Raw genomic sequence first — 16,258 nt, forward strand, 5'->3', positions numbered from 1 at the left:
TTTACTGATTATCATGTACCATCCTCCTTCGGTTAATAATTCTGTACTCCATATTGAATAACACCTGGAGGAAGTACTTAGGGTGGCAAGGGCACAAAATGCACTCGGTGAGGGATTTCAATGGCTCGGCAACAGCACTACTGGTCGGGTCCTAAAGGACATAACTGTTAGACTGGGCCTGCGGCAAGTGGTAAGAGAACCAAGAGGGAAAAACATACTTGACCTCATCCTTACCAATCTGCTGGCTGCAGATGCATCTGTCCACAATAGTGTCGGTAAGAGTGACCACTGCACACAGTCCTTGTGGAGATGAAGTCCCGCCTCCAAATTGAGAATAACCTCCATCGTGTTGTGTGGCACTTTCACCATGCTAAATGGGACTGGCTAGCAACTCGAGACTGAGCATTCATAAGGCACTGTGGGCCATCAACAGTAGCGAACTGGCAGCACAGTGGCAAGCACTGCTGCCTCACTGCTCCAGGGACCCAGGTTCGATTCCCAGCTTGGGTCGCTGTTAGTGCGGAGCCTGCACTTTCTCCCTGTGTCTACGTGGGTTTCCGCCGGGTGCTTTGGTTTCCTCCCACCGTCCGAAAGACGTGCTGGGTAGATGGATTAGCCATGCTAAATTCTCCCTCAGCGTACCCAAAAAGTGTGGCGACTAGGGGATTTTCACAGTAATGTCATTGCCGTGTTAATGTAAGCCTACTTGTGAAACTGACAAATAAACTTTTTAAAAAAATTGTACTTCAGTATAACTGCAACCTCATGGCCCGCATATCACCCCACTCAACCATTACCATCAAGCCAGGGGATCAATTCTGGTTTAATGGAGAGTGCAGGAGGACATGCCAGGAGCAGCATCAGGCATACCTAAAAATGAGATGTCGACCTGGTGAAACTACCAAACAGGACTACATGCACCCCAACAGCAAGTGATAGAACTAAGTGATCCTATAACCAACGGATTAGATCTTAGCTCTGCAGTCCTACCACATCCAGTCGTGAATAGTGGACAATTAAACAACTCACTAGTGGAGAAGGCTCCACAAACATCCCCATCCTCAGTGATGGAGGAGCCCAGCCCATCAGTGCAAAAGATAAGGCATTTGCAGCAATTTGGCTGAAGACTGCATTTGCAGCAATCTTCAGCCAGAAGTGCCGAGTGGATGATCCATCTCGGCCTCCTCCATTCAGTGGTCCCCAGCATCACAGATGCCAGTCTCCAGCCAATTCGATTCACTCCACATGATATCAAGAAACAGCTGGAGACACTGGATACTACAAAGGCAATGGGCCCTGACAACATTCCAGCAATAGTACTGAAGACTTGTGCTCCAGAACTTACCGCTCCCGTAGCCAAGCTCTTCCAGTACAGTTACAACACTGGCATCCAACTGGCAAAGTGGAAAATTGCCCAGGTATGTTCTGTACACAAAAAGCAGGACAAATCCAACCTGGCCAATTACTACCCAGTCCACTCTTGATCATTAGTGAAGTGATGGAAGGTGTCATCAACAGTGATATCAAGCAGCACCTACTCAACAATAACCTGCTCAGTGACGCCCAGTTTGGGTTTTGCCAGGGTTACTCAGCTCCTAACCTCATTACAGCCTTGGTTCAAATATGGACAAAAGAGATGAACTCCAGAGTTGAGGTGAGAGTGACAGCTCTTGACATCAAGGCTGCATTCAACTGAGTGTGGCATCAAGGGGCCCTAGCAAGACTGAAATCAATAAGTATCAGGGGGCAAACTCTCCGCTGGTCGGAGTCATACCTGGTACATAGGAAGATGGTTGAGGTTGTGGGGGTCAGTCATCTCAGTTCCAGGACATCTCTGCAGGAGTTCCTCAGGGTAGTATCATAGGCTCAACCATTTTCAGCTGCTTTATCAATGACCTTCCCTCCTTCATAAGGTCAGAAGTGGGAATGTTTGCTGATGATTGCACAATGTTCATTACTATTCACAACTCCTCAGACTGAAGCAGTTCATTTTTAAAGGAAACAAGATCTGGATAATATCCAAGCGTGGGCTGACAAGTGGGAAGTAACATTCATATCACATAAATTTGGGGGGGGGGGGGGGGTGGTGGTGGCAGCACGGCACAAAGAGGAGAAGAGCTGCAATGGAGAAGTGAAAAATGGAAGTGAGAAAGGAGGACAACAAAAATGGATGAATGAGATGAAAAGAAGAAATTAAATAAAATAAAATAAAAACGGAAATGGAGTGAAGGTGGAGGAGAGAGTTACAAAGAATACAGCACAGGAACAGGCCCTTCGGCCCTCCAAGTCCGCACCGCTCCCTGGTCCATACTAGACCATTCTTTTGTATCCCTCCATTCCCACTCCGTTCATGTGGCTATCTAGACAAGTCTTAAACGTTCCCAGTGTGTCCGCCTCCACCACCTTGCCCGGCAGCGCATTCCAGGCCCCCATCACCCTCTGCGTAAAATACATCCTTCTGATATCTGTGTTAAACCATCCCCCCCCTCACCTTGAACCTATGACCCCTCGTGAACGTCACCACCAACCTGGGAAAAAGCTTCCCAGCGTTCACCCTATCTATGCCTTTCATAATTTTATACACCTCTACTAGGTCACCCCTCATCCTCCGTCTTTCCAGTGAGAACAACCCCAGTTTACCCAATCTCTCCTCATAACTAAGCCCTTCCATACCAGGCAACATCCTGGTAAACCTCCTCTGTACTCTCTCTAAAGCCTCCACGTCCTTCCGGTAGTGTGGCGACCAGAACTGAGTTCATGCTCTGAAGTTGTTGAACTGAATGTTCAGTCCAGAAGGCTGCAAGGTGCCCAAGCGGAAGGTGAGGTGCTGTTTCTCCAGTTTGCATAGAACCCCGCCTCCTTTCAGGGCTACTGCCACAATCCTCAGGCAGTCCTTTAACAATCTGTGCCTCTGTTCTGCCATTCACACATTCTGATCACTTAATGGATACTTAGCACCTTTCTCAGCCATCTGTATTCGCATTTACATTCCCTTTGTCCAAATACAGCCACCGCCCCCCAACCCTCATAGTATAAATCTCTGATTTTCTTTACTCTTAGCTCTGACAAACGGTCATCTAGACTCAAAACGTTGGCTCTATTCTGTCTCCACAGATGCTGTCAGACATGCTGAGATTTTCCAGCATTTTCTGTTTTTGTTTGATTCCTGAAGTATTTTGCTTTTATCAGAGGATACGGTAGCACAGTGGTTAGCACTGCTGCTTCACAGCTCCAGGGTCCCAGGTTCGATTCCCGGCTTGGGTCACTGTCTGTGTGGAGTTTGCACATTCTCCTCGTGTCTGCGTGGGTTTCCTCCGGGTGCTCCGGTTTCCTCCCACAGTCCAAAGATGTGCGGGTTAGGTTGATTGGCCAGGTTAAAAATTGTCCCTTAGAGTCCGGAGATGTGTAGGTTAGAGGGATTAGCGGGTAAATAGGTGGGGGTAGGGCCTGGGTAGGATTGTGGTCGGTGCAGACTCGATGGGCCGAATGGCCTCCTTCTGCACTGTAGGGTTTCTATGATTCTATGAATACTGCGGTGAGTAGCTCACCTCCTGACTCTCCAAAGTCTGTCCAAGGCACAAGTCAGGAGTGTGATGGAATACTCCACTTGCCTGAATGGACCCAGCTCCAACAACACTAAAGACGTTTGACACCATCCAGGACAAAGAATCGTACTTGACTGGCACCACGTCCACTCCATCCACCATCAGCACTCAGTGCACACTGCAGCTTCTATCTACAAGATGCTCCGCAGAAATTCAAAGATCCTTAAAACAGCAAGTTTTTAAAAAAAGTTTATTTATTAGTGTCACAAGTAAGCTTACATTAAACACTGCAATGAAGTTACTGTGAAAATCCCCAAGTCGCCACACTGTTCAGGTACACCAAGGGAGAATGTAGCACGGCCAATGCACCTAATTGGCATGTCCTTTGGATTGTGGGAGCAGCAGGAGGAAACCCATGCACCTTCCAAACTCACGACCACTCCCATCTAGGACAAAGGCAGCAGATACATGGGAACACACCTCCTGCAAGTTTCCCTCAAAGCCACTCACAATTAATGCAAGAGTTAGTGAGAGGGAAGAACTGAGGGAGATCAACATTAGCAGAGAAATGGTGCTGGGAAAGTTGATGGTATTGAAGGCGGATAAATCCCCAGGGCCTGATAATCTACATCCCAGAGTACTTGAGAAAGCAGCTCTAGAAATAATGGATGCATTGGTGGTCATCTTCCAGGATTCTATAGACTCTAGAACAATCCCTGCTGATTGGAGGGTAGCGAATGTCACTCCAATATTCAAAAAGGGAGGTAGAGAGAAAACAGGGAATTATAGACCAGGAAGCTTATCAGTAGTGGGGAAAATTCTCGAATCCATTATCAAGGACTTTATAACAGAGCATTTAGAAAGCAGTGGCAGGATCAAAGAGTCAGCATGGATTTATAAAGGGGAAAATCATGCTTGACAAATCTGTTGGAATTCTTTGAAGATGTAATCAGCAGAGTTGACAAGGGGGAACCAGTAGATGTGGTATATTTGGACTTTCAGATAGCGTTTGACAAAGTCCCGCACAAGAGATTATCGTGCAAGATTAAAGCGCATGGGATTGGAGGAAGTGTATTGAGATGGATAGAAAACTGGCTGGCAGAGAGGAAACAAAGAGTAGAAATTAATGGGTGCTTTTCAAATTGGCAGGCAGTAACTAGTAGGGTGCCACAGGGATCAGTGCTGGGACCCCAGTAATTCACAATATATATTAGTGATTTGGATGAGGGAACAAGTTGTAACGTCTCGAAGTTTGCAGATGATAGCAAGTTGGGTGGGAGGGTGGACTGTGACAAGGATGCAGAGATGCTTCAGAATGATCTGGACAGGTTGGGTGAGTAGGCTAATCAATGGCAGATGCAGTATAATTTGGATAAGTGTGAGGTTATTCACTTTGGAAGCAAAAACAAGGAGGCAGATTACTACCTGAATGGTTGTAAATTGGGAGAGTGGAGTGTGCAGCGGGGCCTGGGTGACCTTGTGCACCAGTCACTGAAGGTAAGCATGCAGGTGGAGCAGGCGGTAAAGGCGGCAAATGGCATGTTGGCCTTCATTGCGAGAGGTTTCGAGTACAGGAGCAGGGATGTGTTGTTGCAACTATACAGGGCCTTGGTGAGGCCACACCTAGAGTATGGTGTGCAGTTTTGGTCTCCTTTTCTGAGGAAGGATGTTCTTGCCCTCGAGGGAGTGCAGTGAAGGTTTACCAGACTGATTCCAGGGATCGTGGAACTGCTGTGCGAGGAGAGGTTGACTAGGTTAAGATTGTTTTCGCTGGAGTTCAGACGAATAAGGGGGGAATCTCAGAGACTTATAAAATTCTAACAGGTCTAGACAGGATAAATACAGAGAGGATGTTCCTGATGGTGGGGGAGTCCAGAACCAGGGGTCACAGTCTGAGGGTTCAGGGTAGACCATTTAGGACGAAGGGGAGGAGACATTTCTTCACCCAAAGAGTGGTGAGCCTGTGGAATTCATTACACATATATTGCTGTTGCTTCACAGGCGCTGGGTCAAAATCCTGGAATTCCCTCCTGAATGGCACTGTGGGTAAAACCACAGCACGTGGACTGCAGTGTTTCAAGGCAGCAGCTCACCACCACCTTCTCAACGGCAACAAAGAATGGGCAATAAATGCTGGCCTGCCAGCAATAACCATGTCCCACGATTGAATAAAAAGCATCTAGCTAACCAGTCCTATTTGAGATTGGTAAATTTCATAGAATCCATACTGTGCAGAAGGCGGCCATTTGGCCCATCAAGTCTGCACCAACTCTCAGAGCATCTTATCCAAGCCCTATTCGCATAGCCTCCTGTATTTACCCCACTAATCCCCCTAACTTACAGATCTTAGGACACTAAGGGGCAATTTAGCCTGGCCAATCAACCTAACCTGCACATTTTTGGCATGTGGGAGGAAACCGGATCACCAGGAGGAAACCCACACAGACAAGAGGGGAACGTGCAAACTTCACACGTCACCCAAGGCTGGAATCAAACCCAGATCCCTAGAGCTGTGAGGCAGCAGTGCTAACCACTGTGCCACCACAAACATAAAAATACAACACAGCTTCCTGATTACACCACGTTATGAAACTAGGAAATTAATTTGCCAAGCCTGTCCTATACTAATTGCATTTTCACAATTTACATTTGGGTAATTAAGATGTCCCTTTCAAATTACATTCCTGCTCTATGTTAAATGTCTCAATATTCAATTAAGTTGAGGATTTGAGCAGCCTACCAACAATGAATCATTGTAAAGGTAAGGCAGGATTAGATTTCAGTCCTAACTGTCAAAATACATATGCTGTGATTGTGGGTCCTTTAGACAATAAAGCAACCTCCATCAGACTATACCATTAAAACAGTGAGCAAAGACTGCTTCTCTAATGACTATTCCAAAGATATAAAGCTATTAGTATTCAATCCTGAAGCAAAAACAATGTTTTTTCCTTTGCTATTTTCTGTTCAGATCTGAAATCACCAACTCTGACAGCCTTGACATGAATGAGAACTGATAAAGTAAATCATCTAGTGAATAATTTTCAGCTCTATTAATCTAGAAACTGAGCAGAGAACCTGCACTCCAGGAAATAGGATTGCAGGATTTGCTTCTAGACGCTCAGGTGATATTGACCCCAAGGACATGTTTATTGTAAAAATTCCAAACGATGACACTCCCTCAATGAATACCAAAGCATACTAGCTGGTCATTTCTCTCATATGCTGTTAGTAGATCCTTGCTTTGCAGAATTTAATTGTCAACATATAAACACCACCCCAAGTAATGAATTGGTCGTTAAGTTGGCTTGATGACATGAAGTTGGCTTGATGACAAAATTGACTTGATGACAGAAGCCAGAGGGTGGTTGTAGAGGGTTGTTTTTCAAACTGGGGGCCTGTGACCAGCAGTATGCCTCAGGGATCGGAGCTGGATCCACTGTTATTTGTCATTTATATTAATGATTTGGATGATCGGGGCGGCACGGTAGCACAATGGTTAGCACTGCTGCTTCACAGCTCCAGGGACCTGGGTTCAATCCCCGGCTTAGGTCACTGTCTGTGTGGAGTTAGCACATTCTCCTCGTGTCTGCGTGGGTTTCCTCCAGATGCTCCGGTTTCCTCCCACAGTCTAAAAATGTGCGGGTTAGGTGGATTGGCCATGCTAAAATTGCCCCTTAGTGTCCTGAGATGCGTAGGTTAGAGGGATTAGCGGGTAAATGTGTAGGGATAAGGGGGTAGGGCCTGGGTGGGATTGTGGTCAGTGCAGACTCGATGGGCCAGATGGCCTCTTTCTGCACTGTAGGGTTTCTCTGATTCTCTGAGAATATAGGAGGCATGGTTAGTAAGTTTACAGATGATACCAAGATTGGTGCCAGAGTGAACAGTGAAGAAGGTTATCTCGGATTGCAACGGGCTCTTGATCAATTGGGCCAGTGGGCTGACGAATGGCAGATGGGAGTTTAATTTAGATAAATGTGAGGTGATGCATTTTGGTAGATTGAACTAGGACAGGATTTACTCAGTTAATGGTTGGGCGTTGGGGAGAGTTATAGAACAAAGAGATCTAGGGGTACAAGCTCATAGCTCCTTGAAAGTGGAGTCACACACGACAGAGTGGTGAAGAAGGCATTCAGCATGCTTGGTTTTATTGGTCAGAACACTGAATACAGGAGTTGGGACATCTTGTTGAAGTTGTACAAGACATTGCTACGGCCACACTTGGAATACTGTGTGCAGTTCTGGTCACCCTTTAATAGAAAGGATATTATTAAACTAGAAAGAGTGCAGAAAAGATTTACTAGGATGCTACCGGGACTTGATGAATTGAGTTATAAGGAGAGGCTGGATAGACTGATACTTTTTTCTCTGCAGCGTAGGGGGCAAAGAGGCGATCTTATAGAGGTCTATTAAATAATAAGGGGCATAGATCAGCTAGATAATCAATATCTTTTCCCAAAGGAAGGGGAGTCTAAAACTAGTGGGCATAGGTTTAAGGTGAGAGGGGAGAGATACAAAACGGTCCAGAGGGGCAATTTTTGCACACAGGTGGTGAGTGTCTGGAACAAGCGGCCAAAGGTAGTAGTAGAGGCGGGTATAATTTTGTATTTTAAAAATCATTTAGACAGTTACATGGGTAAGATGGGTATAGAGGGATATGGGCCAAATGTGGGCAACTGGGACTAGCTTAGGGGTTTAAAAAAGGCATGAACAAGTTGGACCGAAGGGCCTGTTTCCATGCTGTAAACCTCCAAGTTCTTCAGACATACTGAAGACATGATATATGCATCATACATCAAGTTTATTCCTTGATGGTCTTACAACTATAGAATTGTCTTCCTAAAAATCTAGAGAGAGGCAAATTACAATAAAGGTCATTTTTTTAAATCCAGTAAATCACAAGAGAAAACTTGAAGCAACAAATATAGAATTCTGCATATTACACAACTGACTGAGAATTATGGATTTCAGGCATTCGGGCATTTCCTATATCAAACCAAACTGAAATATTTAAGAAATCGGAAGGTATACACTAAAAATAAGCATGTTAAGGAGTGGACAATGAAAATATTACCAATAAGTTTACTGTACAATACAAAGGCCCCTTTTTCTTCCCATGGAATATTCCCTGTTCATGTGATCATTACACATAGCAGAAGACGAGTGCCAAGAACTACACTGGCTTTTAGAATAATAGTAACGAGTCCCAGAAAATATTTTTGGCAGCTTTTTCTGTTTTATATTGAGCAAAGCACTGTGTTTTGCAACATTTTTGCAAAAAATACATTACTACAACAACAAAAAAGGGTTTAACTCTATGATGCCCTCAATGAAACTAACTTTTTTTTCACATTGGGGCAGCACGGTGGCACAGTGGTTAGCACTGCTGCCTCAGCGATAGAGACCCTGGTTCAATTCCCGGCTTGGGTCACTATCTGTGTGGAGTTTGCACACACTCCCCGTGTCTGCGTGGGTTTCCTCCGGGTGGCCCGGTTTCCTCCCACAGTCCAAAGATGTGCAGGTTAGGTGAATTGGCCATGATAAATTCTCCCTCAGTGTACCCAAACAGGCGCCGGAGTGTGGTGACTAGGGGATTTTCACTAACTTCATTGCATTGCTAATGTAAGCCTACTTGTGACTAAAACTTTTACCATAAAACTGGTTAAATAGGCTGAGATATGAATGGTTTCAATTTCCCTCCCTTTCAGCATTCCAGAAGATCTGTTACCTCTGCCGACCCTGGCTCACTCTTTCATCCCCAACACTTCCCATGCAAGCACAGGAGATGTAACACCCATGTTGAAGAATGAATCAGTCTTCACAGGAAATCTCCCATGAACATCCATGTGTGCAGGATCTGTTGACTTATGATATTTAATATTGTGCTAGCCTGCATTACTACTCTGAAAGAGAAAGTTGAGAACTATGTTTAATTTATTACCTCCAAAAACTTCAGAGACAGAAGAGTGTCAACAACAATCTCAAGTTGCTAGATGAGAAGTGAGGGCAAAACAATGCCCATTTCAACAAGCAGATCAAGTGTTAGCGTGTAACTATGACACGAGTGAGAAATGGGTACCAGTCATAGTTGGACCAGTCAAAGGTCCAATTTCTTACATGGTTCAAACCGAAAATGAACTGGTCAGCATGGCAACGCCATGCTGACCAGTTGTTGTCACTCAAAATGATTTCTCAAAATAATCTCCGTAAGTACCAACTTCTTTAGTTCCTGGTGTTGTGAATATGACTATGGAAAACTTAGTGAATCAGAGTTGCCTGATTATTGTGTCTTGGCTGCTATACCACATGAGAATGATGCAGAATTAGTTTCGAAAAGAAATGTCTACTAAAGTTTCAAATCATACTTCTAGAGTCAAGGACAGCCCAATTCCAGAATGTCGTATACAAACAAAGAGCAATAAATATCCTCCTGATCAACTTTCTTCTTGACTGTGTATGATGATTAATAATGCATAGTACGGTGTCTAAAGTATTATTGATCCTATGTTTAAAATAATATTTTGTCGTCATAACCACATAAGTAAAGTGGGGAGATGTTATATATTTAAAAGGGTTGCATGCTTGCTTTAAGAGCTGATCACATAATTTGATGGGGATATCATTAGTGTTGCAGAAGTGCTGTTTTACTTTGAATTTGTACTCTGCAGTGCAGAGAACATCTCTTTCAATAAAACTTGTGTGTTAGTTTGAATCTACATGTGCAAACCACGTTCTTTTCTTTTTGTTAAAGCTGACAACCCCCAAGAGTTAGGACATTACATCCAATATCTAACGTTTACTAATACAAATATAAATCCTTTAAAACTATCTTTGTTTTCTTAACATAAGAAACGTAAATAAAGTTATTAGGACTTAAAAAGAATACAGCTCAAAACAAAAGCCTTCTGTTTATTCTTCCTCACATGTAGGCATTCCTGGCAAGGCTAGTCTATCCCTAACTTTCCTCAAGAAGATAGGGGTGAGGTGCATTTGTAAACTGAAGTTTGAGGGGTGAAAACTATGCCCACAGTGCTAGAAGGTTGAGAGTTCCAGCTTTTTCACAGGGATGATGAAGAAAGGCAAAATGTTTGGCAGATGAGATGTTCCCAAATATCTGCTGCATTTGTCCTGCCAGGTTAGAGTTCACAGGTTCATAGAATCATAGAATCCCTACAGTACAGGAGGCCATTTGGCCCATCAAGACTGCACCGAAAAGAATCCCAACCAGGCCCTATCCCCGTAATCCCATGTATTTACCCTGCTAATCCCCCAACACTAAGGGGCAATTTATCATGGCCAATTAACCTAACCTGCACATTTTTGGACTGTGCGAGGAAGCCCACGCAGACACGGGGAGAACATGCAAACTCCACACAGACCATGACCTGAGGTTGGAATTGAACCCGGGTCCTGGTGCTGTGAGGCAGCAGTGCTAACCACTTTCGTGCCACCATGCCATCCAAAGTAGTGGTATTGAAGAATCCTTGCCAAATTGTTGCAATGCATCTTACAGATGGTATATCTTGCTGCTCTGTGACTGTGTTAAGGTAGTGGATGGAGTGCCAGTCAAGCAGATTGTATTGTCCTGAATGGTGTTGAGCTTACTGACTAGTTTTAGCACGACACACATTCAGCCAAGTGGAGAGCATTCCATCACATGTCTGATTGCCGGAAGGATGTTGATGCATTGGAAAGGGTGCAGAAGAGATTTACCAGAATGTTGCCTGGTTTGGAGGATATGGACTACAAAGAAAAGTTGAACAAACATGGATTGTTTTCCTTGGAGCGTTGGAGGATGAGGGAGGGGGATCTGATAGAGGTTTTCAAGATTATGACAGGGGTGGATAGAGTGAATGGTCAGTCTTTTTCCCAGGGTCAAAGGGTCAATGACTCAGGGCATAGGTTGAAAGTGAGGGGGGGAAAGTTTGAGAGAGATGTAAAGGGCAAGTTTTTCCACACAGAGGGTGGTGAATGCCCGGAATGTGCTGCCGGAGGTGGTGGTGGTGGTGGAAGCAGATTCTATAAATTCAAGAGGCATCTAGATAGATACATGAATTGGCAGGGAATAGAGGGATATGGACCACGTAGAGGCAAGGAAATATTAGATGAGAGAGGCATCTGTGTCAGCACAGATTTGGTGGGCCGAAGGTACCGTTCCTGTGCTGTACTGTTCTTTGACTTTTAGCCTTGCAGATGGTGGACAAGCTTTGGGAAGACAGGAGATTATACGCTGTAGAATTCCCAGCCTCTGACCTGCTTTTGCTCCCACAGCATTTATATGGCTGGTCCATATACAGTTCATGTTACACCATTTTATTTTATTCCATCTCAAATGCCTGTTCCGTAAAACAATTGAAAAAGAACAATGACAGATGCAATTAGCAGTGAAATAACACGAGGATATTTCCTCCACAGAATCAAACATTAGTGCAAGTTTTTCCTCAAACATTTAGGAATATTCAGGTTACTGTACTTTCAATGGACTGAAAAAATAATGCTTCTATGATTAAATTACCATTATTATACCAGTCATTGGTTAGGCTGCCTCTGGAGTACTGTAGCCAATTTTGGTCCCTTTAAATGATGTACAACATACTGGCTTGGGAAAAGATTCCAATGAGAACATGAAGGAAGCCAAAGCTTAAAGAACCATATTTACTCAAATTGGCCAAAAGAGCTATATCTATTTACTTCACAACTGATTGAGGTTAAAAGAGCTAGATTGCCTGCCTCGCAATAAATTATTACACTTTGACAGATTGGGGAAAGTATTTAAACAATGAAGTAGGCTAAATGTTAGGTAGCTGTTTTTCCAGAGTATTGAGCCTCTGAATATGTTACTAGCTTATGTAATATATGCTGATTATTTGGTGAACGTCAAGAGATAGCTGGACTTCTTGTTGGCTGAGGACATGGAGACTGTATTGCATAATAAGTGGATTTTGTATTTAATAGTCAATATGCTCTCCTGGATTGGCTTTGATTATCCGAGAGGATTGGAGAAGAGTTTTCCAAACTTTTCCAAATCATTATTGCTGGGTTTTCTACATCTCCTAGAATATTATATACCTATAGCACTGAGGCTCTAGTCATGGTGGCCTTGGGCCAACTGACATCTATTGTATTTTTCTTTTGTGGGCCAAGCAAGACCACTCCTGACCACACAAAACTAAAGCATATTCATTTCCTTAAACATTTTCAAACAGAGAGTTAGATCATACAACGCCTGTTGTAATTAAGCACAACAAAATGTCCACCCATTTTTACAAGAAAATGGCACTTGATGCCTTACAACTGAAACAAAACTCAGATTTGCTTTTTAAAGTAATTCTGTACCTGTGTTAAACATGCAAATTGCTTGACCAAAGAACTGTCTCAAAATTACATCATGTGGACCTGGAGCATTAATATAGTTGGCATGGAACCCCCACCCCAATCAGGTTTGCAACAGCTGACCACTATTTTTCAGGCAGGAAACTACCAGCTGGAAGTTGAAAATTGTCCTTACGAGCATTTGTATCAACTGTGTATTACTGCAACTGTTACTTGCTTTTAAGTTAAAACCACTATCATACTAATACATTTAGAATTATTTTCCACTTGGCCGTATATTTAAACAGGAAGTAGATTTTAAATAGCTTTTCTCTCCCATTTCCTATTTAAAACATCACAAAGTTTGTTTTACAAAGTAACAAAATTCCCGTTACATACCAAAATCTTTCTTGCTCCCTTTTCCACCTTCACGACTTTTCTTCAGAACGGCTTTAAACATTGTACAAGCTTTCTGAATTTCCTTTATCTGTAACAGTAAAGAAAACATTACCTGCACAGGCATCGCAATTTGTTCTCATATTCACGAACACTTCCTAAAAACTGAGATACCACAGAAAATGAGCTCTTGCAAAATTCAGTACTTTTAACAGTAAAATTATATTTCTGAAATAATTCAAAAGTAAAAAATCCTATATCGTTTAGCAACATAGGAAAGTGGTGGAATTGGCCATTCGGCCCCTTGAGCTTGATCCACTATTCAATGGCTGATCTTCTACCTCAATGCCATTTTCTTCACACTATCTCTATATCTCTTGATGTCTTTACCTTGAACGTACTCAGAGATTGAGCCATCACAGTCCTCGGGGGTAAAGAATTTTAAAGATTTATCACACGCTGAGTACGCCTCAGTCCTCAGTAGCTCACTCCTTATTCTGAGATTGTGTCCCTTGGTTCTAGGTTTCCACACCCGCCCCCCACCCCCCCAGATATTGCAAAGATAACAAAAAGACAAAATTAAAGGCTATTTAAATGCATGCAACATTCATAACAAAGTAAATGAATTGATAGCACACACTGAAGTATGAAGCCATTACAGAGACATGGCTATAGTATGACAAGGACTGGGTCCTGAATATTGAAGGGTATATGACGTTCAAGAAAAATGGGAAGCTTGGTAAAGGTGGAAGGGCAGCACTGTGAATGAAGTATTGCATTGGTGCAATTGTTAGAGTGATGACTTTGGCTCAGGAAATCAAGATGTAGAATCAGTTTTGGGTGGAGATGAGAAATAGCAGAAGAAAGAAGTCACTAATGGGAGTGGTCTACAGGTCCCATAACATTCGCCACAATGAAGGACAAAGTGTGCAAGAAACATTGGATGCTTTTGATAAAGGGACAGCAATAATCATGGGTGATTTTAATCTACATATAAACTGGAAAATTCAGATTGACAGTATTAGCCTGGAGAAGATCATACAATGCTTTGCTTATAGCAGCACTTTCTGGAGCCAACCAGGGAACAGGTTATATTAGACCTAATGTTGTGCAATATGGCAAGATTAATTAATGACCTCAAAGTAAAGGCACCTCTAGACAGCAGCGACGACAATATGATTGAGCTTTACATCATGGTTGAAAGGGATAAGAGTGGATCTAAGACTAGTAACCAAAACTTAAAAATAAAGGCAAATATGTGGACACAAAAACAGAGCTAGCTGAAATTAACTGGGATAATAGGGTATCAGTAGAGGTGCAGTGGCAGACATTTAAGTGTATATTTCAGAATACTCAAGTATAGCCCTATGATAAAGAAACATTCTAAGGAGAGGACCCACCATTTGTGGTTAATGACTGAAGTTAAGTTGGTGAGGCGGAAACAAGAGCAGTAGGTCAGCAAGTGAAATGACCAAGGAGGAGTTAGAAACTAAGACCAGTAAGGCTAAGAGGAAGAACAGACAGGGACAGGTTACTGAACACTGCAGGACTGGTGGTCTGAAATGTATTTGTTTAAATGTGAGGAGTATGACAGCTAAAGCACGTGAACTTAGAGCTTGGATTAGTACATGTACCTATTACAGAGACTTGGTTGAGAGAGGGACAAGCTTAACATTCCAGGATTTACATGTTTCAAGGCATGATAGAGAGGGATGCAGAAAAGGTAGGGGAGTTGCGTTACTGCTTAGGGAGAATATCACAGCTGTACTGAGGGAGGACACCTTGGAGGGCTCATCCAACAAGATGTGGAGATGCCGGCATTGGACTGGGGTAAGCACAGTAATAAGTCGCACAACACAAGGTTAAAGTCCAACAGGTTTATTTGGTAGCACAAGCCACAAGCTTTCGGAGCAGTGCTCCAAAAGCTCGTGCTACCAAATAAACCTGTTGGACTTTAACCTGGTGTTGTGAGGTTCCTTACTCATCCAACAAGGCCATATCGGTAGAACTCAGGAATAGGAAGGGTGATGGGGTTGTACAACAGGCCTCCCAACAGCCAGCAGGAGATAGAAGAACATATATGTGGACAGACTGTGGAAAAATGTCACAACAACCTTCTTGTTTTTGTGGGTGATTTGAACTTTCCTTATATTGACTGGGACTCCCTTAGTACAAAAGATTCTAGCATTTTCCAACTACAGATATCAGGCCAACACGTCAGTGATTCCTTTTTTCTCTTTTCCCCGTTCTTAAATAGTGGAGATGCATGTACTGCCTTCCAAGCTGCAGGAACCTTTCCAGAACACAAAGAATTTGGATAAATGTCCACCAATGCATGCAGAATTACAGAATTATTACAGTGCAGAAGGCTGCCATTCAGTTCGTGTCTGCACCAGCTCTTCAAATGAGCAATTCACTTAATGCCATCCTTTGCCTTCCCAACCTAATGCTTCACATTAACAGTCTAATCTCCTTTGAATGTTTTAACTGAACCTGCCATTGAAGCTGCCATCATTACACTCAGGCACTGCATTTCTGACTTTAAAACTTTCTCTCATATCTCTGTTGCCAATATCTTTAAACCATGCTCTTTTGTTCTTGATCCTTTCATGAGTAGGAACAGTTTCTCCCTTTTCACTCTGTCCATACGCCTAATGATTTTGAATACCTCTATCAAATCTCCCTCAGTCTTTTTTTTCCTCCAAGGAAAGCAGTTCTATCTTTTCCAATCTATCTTCATAACTGAAGTTCCTCATCCCTGGAACCATTCATGTGAATATTTTCTGCATGCTCGCCAATATCTTCACATTCTTCCCAAATGGGGCATCCAGAACTGGACACACCGCTCTAATTGAAGCTGAACTAGTGTCGTATACAAATTCAACATAATCTCCTTGCCATTGTATGCAATGTCCCCATTAATAAAGCCTAGAATACTGTACAATTTATTATAATACTTGCACAATATTTCAAACTGTTGGGTGGTTGCCAGTAATAAAGCTACA

General features: G+C 43.1%; 1 protein-coding gene across 6 annotated transcripts in view; it reads right to left on the reverse strand.

The window, feature by feature from the left end:
- Window positions 1–16,258, reverse strand: part of tanc1a (tetratricopeptide repeat, ankyrin repeat and coiled-coil containing 1a) — a 156,594-nt gene that overhangs the window by 108,770 nt on the left and 31,566 nt on the right. For all 6 annotated transcript variants that reach the window (XM_078228302.1, XM_078228305.1, XM_078228300.1 and 3 more), the window contains one exon: window positions 13,257–13,344. In XM_078228302.1, the coding sequence (XP_078084428.1) occupies window positions 13,257–13,317 (61 nt within the window). In that variant the 5' untranslated portion in view covers window positions 13,318–13,344. The remainder of the gene's footprint in view (window positions 1–13,256; window positions 13,345–16,258) is intronic.

This window comes from Mustelus asterias, chromosome 14, assembly GCF_964213995.1.
Source record: "Mustelus asterias chromosome 14, sMusAst1.hap1.1, whole genome shotgun sequence".
Lineage (NCBI taxonomy): Eukaryota > Metazoa > Chordata > Chondrichthyes > Carcharhiniformes > Triakidae > Mustelus > Mustelus asterias.